General features: G+C 53.3%; 2 protein-coding genes across 2 annotated transcripts; both read left to right on the plus strand.

Moving 5' to 3' along the window:
- Positions 1-76: 76 nt before the first annotated feature.
- Positions 77-1,626, plus strand: NCS57_00370900 (uncharacterized protein; the record flags this gene model as incomplete). The annotated part of the gene is made up of 3 exons (XM_053053694.1): positions 77-735; positions 781-859; positions 907-1,626. The coding sequence occupies 3 exons, from the start codon at positions 77-79 to the stop codon at positions 1,624-1,626; spliced, it is 1,458 nt and encodes a 485-aa protein (XP_052915854.1).
- A 1,753-nt stretch (positions 1,627-3,379) lies between these two features.
- Positions 3,380-7,842, plus strand: NCS57_00371000 (uncharacterized protein; the record flags this gene model as incomplete). The annotated part of the gene is made up of 2 exons (XM_053053695.1): positions 3,380-7,762; positions 7,813-7,842. 2 exons carry the CDS (start codon positions 3,380-3,382, stop codon positions 7,840-7,842), a joined length of 4,413 nt encoding a protein of 1,470 aa, XP_052915855.1.
- Between the last annotated feature and the right edge of the window lie 2,498 nt (positions 7,843-10,340).

Raw genomic sequence — 10,340 nt, forward strand, 5'->3', positions numbered from 1 at the left:
GGACATGCCTAGCGATAATGGTAGAATTTGTTCTTTTCCTTCAATATCCCTATCTTTGTATCTCTAGCAAAACATGATGGCTGATCCCAAGTCCAAGAACGTCAATGGCAACCATGCCAATGGCAATCATGTCTCTGATAAGACGTCTACCAAGCAATCCAAGCTGCGACAGCTCCTTATCCTAGCAAAGGAGGTGTCCAAGGACGCCGAGGCAATCCAAGACTATGAAAAGTCAGTCGAGGGGAGGAAAGCGCTGGAGCAGGAGCTCGAGGCCAAGCAGGGCGAGAACCAGCGCCTCCGCGAGCTGAACAACCAGGTGATGCGCGATCTGACAGACCAAAAGAACCAGGCGAGTGCCGCAAGCGCCGCGAGCGAAACACTTGTTGCCACGTTTGAGCAAAAGTTCAAGACTTACGAGTCTAACAAGGCCGCGGTGGAGGCTATGGAGGCAGAGGTTGCCGAGGTGAGGGAGAAGCTGGCTGCGTCGGACGCGGCGCAGAAGGGGAGGGACGGGGAGTTGGAGAAGTTGAAGCAGAGGGTCAAGACTTTTGAAGAGGATGAAAAGAGTCATGTTGATGAGATGAGGGAGATGAATGCTGAGTGTGAGCTTCATCGGTCGAGGATGCAGGCTAGTGATGCGGAGCTTGAAGTGTGTAAGAAGAAGCTTGGCGAGGCTCAGAGTGATCTTGGAGAAGGCATCTTGAGAGAGTTTGGCTTGGAAGAGTTGAAGAAACTGTGAGTATTCAACGCAGCTTGTTTGTGCATTGCTGACCAGAGCAGACGCCTCGACCTTGCAGATCTCTTGGAAAAGGTTCATGGCTTTGTCAATGAGTACTTTAACGACCACGACGGCGCAGAGGTATGCGCTTCCACACCATCTACGTCTAATACTAACTCTCTGGAAAGGACTCTGCTAGTGAGATTCTGGAGCTGAGCATTCGCTTCCCCAAGATCCCTCTCTCGACCCGCACAACCCGAGCCGCTGCCAAGATGCGCTGCGCCGTTGCTGACGCCGTCATCGCCGAGACGCTCCTGGCACACGTCTTTGTCCCATTCTACGTCCCTAACGAGATCAAGACCACGGCATCAGCCATGCTTGATTTCTTTGAAGGAGACGAGAGGCGGCAGACTGTGTATCGGTGCCAGATCCTCGGGTCCGTGTCTGACTTGGAGCAAGGGGACCAGATCCGAGAGGACATTGTTCGTAAGGCGAGCAATGAGGTTCGAACCACGCTGCATCCACTTGTTGTAGCGTACAAGCAGGCCGGTTTTTACAATGCTGTGCCATCTCTGTTTCGACAGGCTGTTGGGCTCTGGGCTGACGCGCAGTGTTCCCGTGATCTTATCACGGCCAATGTTCCGGATGACGAGGAAGCCAGCCATCACAAGGACTACAATCCTTCCAGCACCGACAAGCCGGCAGCGAGCAGCGCAAAGCCGTCATCATTGGCGGTGCTGTTCCCGCAGGTCGTCACCCGGAGCGAGGTCATATTTGAGGGCGTGGTCCTCAATTCCGATCAGGGCACGGTGCTGGAAGCCCGGGAGGAGATGCGGGCCAATGGGACTCCCAAGAAGAAGACCGGAACGCGACGGAGGCCGTCTGCCGATGCTCCGCTCCGGAGATAGTGTTTTGACAGGAGTCGGCCGGAAGGCACGGGGGCTTGTGATGGATGTTAAGTCTAACGTTATTTTAAGCTTATATCGCCCGTTTTCGGGTCAATTGAGAATACACGGATGAACCCTTTGCGTCCTGATTCCATAATCCATATCAACACGGCGAGATTATATGTCTGCCAAGGACACTCGGCCGATGTTTTTAATCTTCTTCGGCCGAAGGCCGGACGACTACGCCGGTGGCCCGAAGATGAAAGAAAAAAAGCCACGTGACATTTCCCGTCTATTCCCGGTTCACTGGAACGGGGGCGTCGTCTCGCTCTTTGCCAAGATTGCGAGTGATTGTTTTGATGGCCAGGGGCCTGGTCGACCCTTGTCCCTTGCCGGTGATGAAGGACTCCATCGGCAATCTCTTCCCTGGCTAGGGAGGGAGCGGATACGGAGGATTATTCACTGCCACCGTGAGAAGAAAGATACGTTGCGAAGTGCGGTGAGAGACGTGTGTGCTTACAATGCACGCAAAAGGTTGCCTGATGTCACCCTGACGCCTTTTGTTTCTACCGAATACGCAGAAAGGCTTTGAGACATCGGGCAACTTTAGATGACGCGCCCAGAAGTGGTCTAGCTGGTTTGTTGGTTGAAAGGCTTGCATCGAGTTCCCCACGTCGCTGAGATGGCTCCGACAGACGAACAACAAAAACAACCGGCTCTTGACGACTATTGGCGAGGTTTACCCGGTGGAGGCAACATTGTTGTGTCCCACACGGCTCCACAAGCTGAGATTGAGCCGTCGGCTCCAGGGTCCTTTTTCGTGTTTTGATATTGCCCCCAGCTGAATCTGATACTCTAGGCGAGAGGACGACGATAAGACCGAGCCCTCTGAACATGTTCTTGACGGCCTCGACGTCTTCAACATGTCCAATTGACTCAATTGCTTTAGGAAATAAAGTTCCGAACCGACAATGCGGGTGCTGCCGCAGTGCGTGCCCCAAATCATTCATCCAATCTCTGCCGCCTCCTCTCCACACCCTCTCAGCTTTCTCCATGCGCTCAACGTTTGCCCTGTCTGGGCAATCTTTAGCACCCCTGACCCCCCGGCCAATCGGCCTGCGAGAGATGCCTTTCTAGCCTCGATCAGGCTTGGGCTTGATACCGGATGACTCGAAACCTCTGAGCGTGACCCACTGCCTTGACACAAGGTCCCGCGGTGACAAGGGTTTGCCTCGCGATTCGGCCGCATGTGCGAGAAAGCAGGCAGACTTCTTTCTGTCTGGGAGAACTGCGGTTGATCGGTTCCCCGTCCTTCGAAGGGGTGGAGACTAACAACCTTCTTCACTCCCGGTCTTAAGGCCTAACCTCCGCCCGGGCTTGGCTTCCCTGGTGATTGGTAATGCTGCAGAGGGAGTCAGGATGGATCCCCTGGTGTGTTTCTCCATATTTTTTTTTTCTTGTGAAGGTGGGATGGGGATGAGTATGTAAACGCGGATATCGGCAAACTTTTAAGGTCCGCCCCTTTTGCCTCTCTCTTTGTTATTGAGCAAACGGCCAAGCCTTGGTCCATTGGGTTGTGTGTCTAATCCCTCTTTTAATATCTATTACCTGTAATTCATCCTTACATTCTTCCATCTCTTGGTTACACGTCCTTTCAGTCTTTGGACTACGCGGTGGGTGACCTTGGGCTCCCAACACAGTCTCGTATAGAGCACTGTTAGTTATATACCAACAACACTCAATTCCATCACCGTCACGACATTGTCGATTCGCAATGGCCGAAAGGGCTCTCGAAAAGGCCGAAGAGGCCATCGCGGCCAACCACCACACTGAGCAGGCCGACCCTGCGTACCGAGCGTCTATGGATACCGAGTCGACCACCCATGGTCCTAGCACTGAGCGACGTCACTCCAAGGCGCACCATGAAGGTGTCTCGGTCGAGCAGGCTGAAGCTGAATTTGCTGAGCTTCAGCGGGAGTTTACTGGTGTCTCCCGTGCCAGTCGTCGCAAGAGTGTAAAGAGTGTCGACCCTGAAAAGGACGGCGCTGATGGCTCTGACGAAGTCTCCATCTTTGATCTCGAGGCCGCTCTTCGAGGTGGTCTTGATGCTGAGAAGGAGGCCGGAATCCGATCCAAGCACATCGGTGCTTACTGGGATGGACTCACTGTCAAGGGTTACGGCGGCATGTCCAACTTTGTCCCGACTTTCCCTGATGCCTTTGTTGGCTTCTTCGACGTCATCACCCCCGTGATCCGCCTCCTCGGTCTTGGTCCCAAGCCCACTGAAGTTGCTCTGCTGGACAAGTTCCGTGGTGTCTGCAAGCCCGGTGAGATGGTTCTCGTCTTGGGCAAGCCTGGCTCCGGATGTACCACCTTCCTCAAGACCATTGCCAACCAGCGATATGGATACACTGGCGTTGAGGGAGAAGTCCTTTACGGACGATGGACCAACAAGGAGTTTGACCAGTACCGTGGTGAGGCCGTCTATAACGCCGAAGACGACATTCACCACCCCACCCTGACTGTCGAGCAGACCCTCGGTTTCGCTCTCGACACCAAGATGCCCGCCAAGCGACCCGGCGGCATGTCTAAGGAAGAGTTCAAGGAGAGCGTCATCTCCATGCTGCTCAAGATGTTCAACATTGAGCACACCCGCAAGACGGTCGTGGGTGACCACTTTGTCCGCGGTGTTTCTGGAGGAGAGCGCAAGCGAGTCAGTATCGCCGAGGGCATGATCACCAACGCTTGCATTCTGTCCTGGGATAACAGCACCCGTGGTCTGGACGCCAGTACTGCTCTCGACTTTGTCAAGTCTCTGCGTATCCAGACCAACCTGTACAAGACCACCACCTTTGTCTCGCTCTACCAGGCCTCCGAGAATATTTACAATCTTTTCGACAAGGTTATGGTTATCGACGAGGGTAAGCAGGTCTACTTTGGTCCTGCCACGACTGCCCGAAGCTACTTTGAGGGTCTCGGCTTCGCCCCCCGTCCCCGACAGACCAGCGCCGACTACCTCACTGGTTGCACCGACGAGTTCGAACGCGAGTACGCCCCTGGACGATCCCCCGATAACGCGCCTCACAGTCCTGTTACCTTGGAGGAGGCCTTCAACAAGTCGGACGCCAGCAAGGCTCTTGACGCTGAGATGGCCGAGTACAAGGCCACTCTGCAGCAAGAGACCGACAAGCACAATGACTTTCAGCTTGCTGTTACGGAGAGCAAGCGTGGAACCTCGAAGCGATCTGTTTACCAGGTTGGCTTCCACCTGCAAGTCTGGGCCCTCATGAAGCGCCAATTCACCCTGAAGCTCCAGGACCGCTTCAACCTCTTCGTCGGATGGTTCCGCAGCATCGTCATTGCTATTGTTCTCGGAACCCTGTACCTCAACCTCGGCAAGACCTCTGCCAGTGCTTTTAGCAAGGGTGGTCTTTTGTTCATCGCTCTCCTGTTCAACGCTTTCCAGGCCTTCTCCGAGCTTGCTGGTACAATGACCGGCCGCGCCATCGTCAACAAGCACAAAGCATACGCCTTCCACCGACCCTCCGCCCTCTGGATTGCACAGATCTTTGTTGATCAGGCATTTGCAGCTAGTCAGATTTTGATTTTCTCAATCATTGTCTACTTTATGACTGGGCTGGTGCGTGACGCCGGCGCGTTCTTCACCTTCTACCTCATGATCCTCTCCGGCAACATCGCCATGACGCTCTTTTTCAGAATTCTTGGCTGTATCAGCCCTGATTTTGACTCAGCTATTAAGCTTGCGGTAATTATTATAACGCTATTCGTTACAACATCAGGATATATCATCCAGTATCAGTCTGAGAAGGTCTGGTTGCGTTGGATCTACTGGATCAATGCATTGGGTTTGGCGTTTTCCAGTATGATGCAGAACGAATTTAGCCGAATCGATATGACATGTACCGCCGACTCACTCATTCCTTCTGGCCCTGGTTACGACGATATCAACTACCAGGTCTGCACCCTTCCCGGTTCTCGTGGCGGCACCACCTTTGTTTCTGGAAGCGACTACATTGCCCAGGGTTTCTCCTACTTCCCCGGAGACCTCTGGCGCAACTGGGGAATCATCATGGCTCTCATCATCTTCTTCCTCATCCTCAACGTTGTGTTGGGTGAATTTGTCACTTTCGGTATGGGCGGAGTCGGCATCAAGGTTTATAACAAGCCCAACAAGGAGCGTACCGCGCTCAACGAGAAGCTCCTCGAAAAGCGTGAGGCTAAGCGCAAGGACAAGTCTAATGAGAGCGGTGCTGAGCTCAAGATTGAGTCTGAGAGCATCCTCACCTGGGAGAACCTCAACTACGATGTCCCTGTTCCTGGCGGCACTCGACGACTTCTCAACAATGTCTTTGGTTACGTTCGACCCGGTGAGCTGACTGCTCTTATGGGAGCTTCTGGCGCTGGAAAGACTACCCTTCTTGATGTGTTGGCCGCTCGCAAGAACATTGGTGTTATTACTGGAGATGTCCTCGTCGATGCCGTTAAGCCCGGAAAGCAGTTCCAGCGTTCCACCTCATATGCTGAGCAGCTTGATCTTCACGAGCCTACCCAAACCGTCCGCGAAGCCCTCCGATTCTCTGCCGAGCTCCGTCAACCATACCATGTTCCTATGGCCGAGCGCTACGCCTATGTCGAGGAGATCATTTCCCTCCTTGAGATGGAGACCATCGCCGACTGCATCATCGGAGCTGCCGAGTTTGGTCTTACCGTCGAGCAGCGTAAGCGTGTGACAATTGGTGTTGAACTTGCTGCCAAGCCTGAGCTGCTTCTCTTCCTCGATGAGCCTACTTCCGGTCTGGACAGCCAGAGCGCCTTCAACATTGTTCGATTCCTCAAGAAGCTTGCTTCCTCTGGACAGGCTATTCTCTGCACCATCCACCAGCCCAACGCCGCCCTGTTTGAGAACTTCGACCGTCTCCTTCTCCTCCAGCGTGGAGGCCGCACCGTCTACTTTGGTGACATTGGCAAGGATGCTTGCGTCCTCCGAGACTATCTCAAGAGCCACGGAGCCGAGGCCGGTCCTACTGACAACGTCGCTGAGTACATGCTCGAGGCCATTGGTGCTGGTAGCGCTCCTCGCGTTGGTAACCGTGACTGGGCTGACATCTGGGAGGAGAGTCCTGAGCTGGCGGAAACCAAGGAGGCCATCATCCGGATGAAGAGAGAGCGAGAGGCTGCTGGTAACCAGGCCAACCCTGAGCTTGAGAAGGAGTATGCCTCGCCTATGAGCCATCAGCTCAAGGTTGTGTCTCGACGCATGTTCCGTTCCTTCTGGCGCTCGCCCAACTACCTCTTCACCCGTGTTTTTAGCCACGTCGCTGTCGCTCTCATCACCGGTCTGACCTATCTCAACCTGGATGACTCTCGATCTTCGCTTCAGTACAGGGTCTTTGTCATCTTCCAGGTGACTGTCCTGCCTGCTCTGATCATCACCCAGGTCGAGGTCATGTTCCACATCAAGCGCGCCCTGTTCTTCCGAGAGTCCTCGTCCAAGATGTACTCGCCATTCAGCTTTGTCGTGTCCATCATCACCGCTGAGATGCCTTACTCGATTCTCTGCGCTGTCGCCTTCTTCCTGCCCCTGTACTACATGCCCGGCTTTCAGACCGAGTCTTCCCGCGCGGGTTACCAGTTCTTCATGGTTCTCATCACTGAAGTCTTTGCTGTCACCCTTGGCCAGGGTCTCGCGTCCATCACCCCCTCGCCCTTCATCTCTGCTCAGTTCGACCCCTTCATCATCATCAACTTCGCCCTCTTCTGCGGTGTCACCATTCCTCCCCCGCAGATGCCCGGTTTCTGGCGCGCCTGGTTGTACCAGTTGGACCCCTTTACCCGTCTCATCGGCGGCATGGTGACGACTGCGCTGCACGACCTTCCCGTCGTCTGCAAGCAAGGCGAGCTGAACCCCTTCACAGCTCCCGAGAACACCACTTGCGGCGAGTACATGGAGCCCTTCTTCGCCAACGGCGGTTCTGGATATCTCATCAACAACAACACGCGCGAGTGTGAGTACTGCGCCTACAAGGTCGGCGACGAGTTCTACAGCACCTTTAACCTGTCTTTCGACAACCGCTGGAGAGACCTGGGAATTTACCTCTGCTTCATCGGAAGCAACATCATTATTCTCCTCCTGGGTGTAAGTTTCATCTGTTTTGCCGGTAAAAGAATAATGCTAATTCTGCGCAGAGTCGATTCCTCAACTTTAACCGACGTTGATGTGTTTATATGGCGTACGGCAAAAATGCAGCCTTGGATAATGGGAAGGCTTGTAATGACATAGACAAAAGTTGGCCACCTAGCACTAAATATATAATATCGTGGACATATCCTGCATATATGAACAAGACTTGATGACATGATACCAGCCTCGATAATCCTTTCAGCTCTATCCATGCAGTGAATGAGATGCCTTCTCTATAGGCATCAAAAGACTAGAAACATGCTCCTCGACACGGTGAGACTTGCATAAGGAAACGCATGGATGATTCCAGTGAAACATCTAGACTCATTGTAGTCCAAGCGGATCCAACGGGAATAATCATCCGGTCGCGCGATACTGATACTCATCTCGACCCGTTCGAACCAGGTATCGATGTAGCGATAAAACTCGTTTGGGTCTGATTCGTAGACCCCTTTGAGGTTGTCGAGCCACAGTTGACGCCTGAGGGGCCACTCTGGCACCGCACGGCTCACTCCAGAAGATGCTGCCATGGTTGCCAACGGTGAGGCCTGGTGAGACACAGCAGACGAGAAGGTCAAGCGAGGCGAGGCGGAGGAGGAGGCGCCGTCGTTGGAGGTAGTCGCAAGTGTCTGCCTCTTTGAGGATATGCCGGCAGTTGGGCTTTGGGTTCTCGCCCGTTTCAGGATGATGTTGGTCGAGGGCAGCTCTTCTTCATCATCATCGTCTTCGACAACGATGGGAGGGGATAGGTTAGGTTGAGCTCGCGTTCGCTCTTTTCCCTTGCGAGTGGGAGGCGAAGGAAAGTCAAAGTCCTCTTCATCGTCTGAGACAAGGGCGATGACTTCTGAGGCCCAGGAGCTTGCGACAGAAGGCTCATCTGTCTTGGTGACAGGCTTCGTGTCTGGGACGGGGACAAGAGCGTGGTCGCACAGGCGTCCGCAGGAACATCTACCCAGCGAAGGCGCTGAAGGTGGCAGCGTGGTGCCGAGGAACACTACCTCGTTGTCGGCGTCGGTGGGGGGCAAGGTCGCGCTTGGTCGCCATGGAAACTTCCATCTTGGCCGATTCGGCCTTGACTGGCTTGTCCTTGACTGGTTCAGCCTTGACCGGCTCAGCCTTGAAATTCATGTCGAGCGCTTCAATATGGTCAGTCACAGTTTTGTCACCGTGGAAAGAGCACATACATGGTGTCGTGTCGTTATTCTGGATGTTCGTATGTCTGGCGCGACAGGTGCGTTGTGATGTGGGAGAGCAATTTGAACACGACAATTGAACACGACAAAAGAATTTTGTGGGAAACCATTTACCCTAGGGCAAAGTGATTCAGAATGGGGAAGGAGCTCTCATGAGGAAGGTGCACTTGGGTCAGTGGAAGTGAACAAGGGTGAAGCTTTAGGGTGCAAGTGCAAAGGATTAGAGAGGGAAGGAAGGAGCACGACAGCGAAGATGAGGACTCAGAGCGCAAAGACGAGATACACGTAGGATACCTACCTAGAGAGGAGAATATGCAGGCATTGCTTGGATTAAACAGTTAAGGGGTGGCAAGTCAGCTGAGTTCGATTGCGCAGTGGACGAATCCTTCCCCGTCTACGGCTGAACCGTGTCCAAACACACGTATGAAGACTACGACGGCTGGGCTTTGGAGACTTGTGGTATTTATACAGCTAATTATAAGCTTTTCCGAAGGCCACTCACACTCGGCGTATTCAGGCCTTGATAGGCAGGCCGCGAAGTGTGTCAAAGCAATGCCGACTGCCTACGCCTCCTTAACTTCCTCGGAACAGAGCAACACCCGTCTCATTTAAGCTTCTGACAGAGTATGAGAAACTCGGGAATCTCGTATATAGAGACCTCCAGCTGATTTCATAAGAAAAAGAATGGAGCACCTCTGCTAAAAGAAGTCCCGGTGAGTTGGGTGAAAACAACTGAACAAACGTGCGGGATCTTATCATCCGTTGGGGAAGAGGCGGCGAAGGAACTCCCCATAGGATTGAAGCTTTCAAATGCAATGTTTGAGGTATATTGGTGGTTGTATGCATCATTGACCGCAAAATAGAGAAGAGAGATAACTGACAGAGTTGCTGGGCTTCCGTATCTGATGAACGACATGATTACTCGCCAGCTTTCCCTATGACGGCAGACGTGAGCATTACAGCCATTTTATTTCAGGCCATACTTGCATTCGTTTACTTATAATTAAAATTGGGAGAAGGCATCGCGCTGGCCTGCCTATTCACTGACGGCGAAGTCCCCTTTTGTTCCCAAACCAGCAAGGCCAACGCAAGAGCCAATTTGTTTGCAAACATCTACACAGCGGTGACAGAGCAAAAAAAGACTGAGCTGAGCCCGAGGGTTCACGGCCATAAATGTGAATCTAAATGATCTCGTCACTGCTTTCTCAGTTTTCTAACTCTCCTCCTCTCACAACCTCCTCCACGCAACAACGAAAGGCATCGTATGCAGACCCTCGCACCAACCACCTGACCTCCGGGGTAGAGCCAACAAGACGCCTACTTCTACAAGATCCATCAAG

This window comes from Fusarium keratoplasticum, chromosome 3 (assembly GCF_025433545.1).
Source record: "Fusarium keratoplasticum isolate Fu6.1 chromosome 3, whole genome shotgun sequence".
Taxonomy (NCBI): Eukaryota; Fungi; Ascomycota; class Sordariomycetes; order Hypocreales; family Nectriaceae; genus Fusarium; species Fusarium keratoplasticum.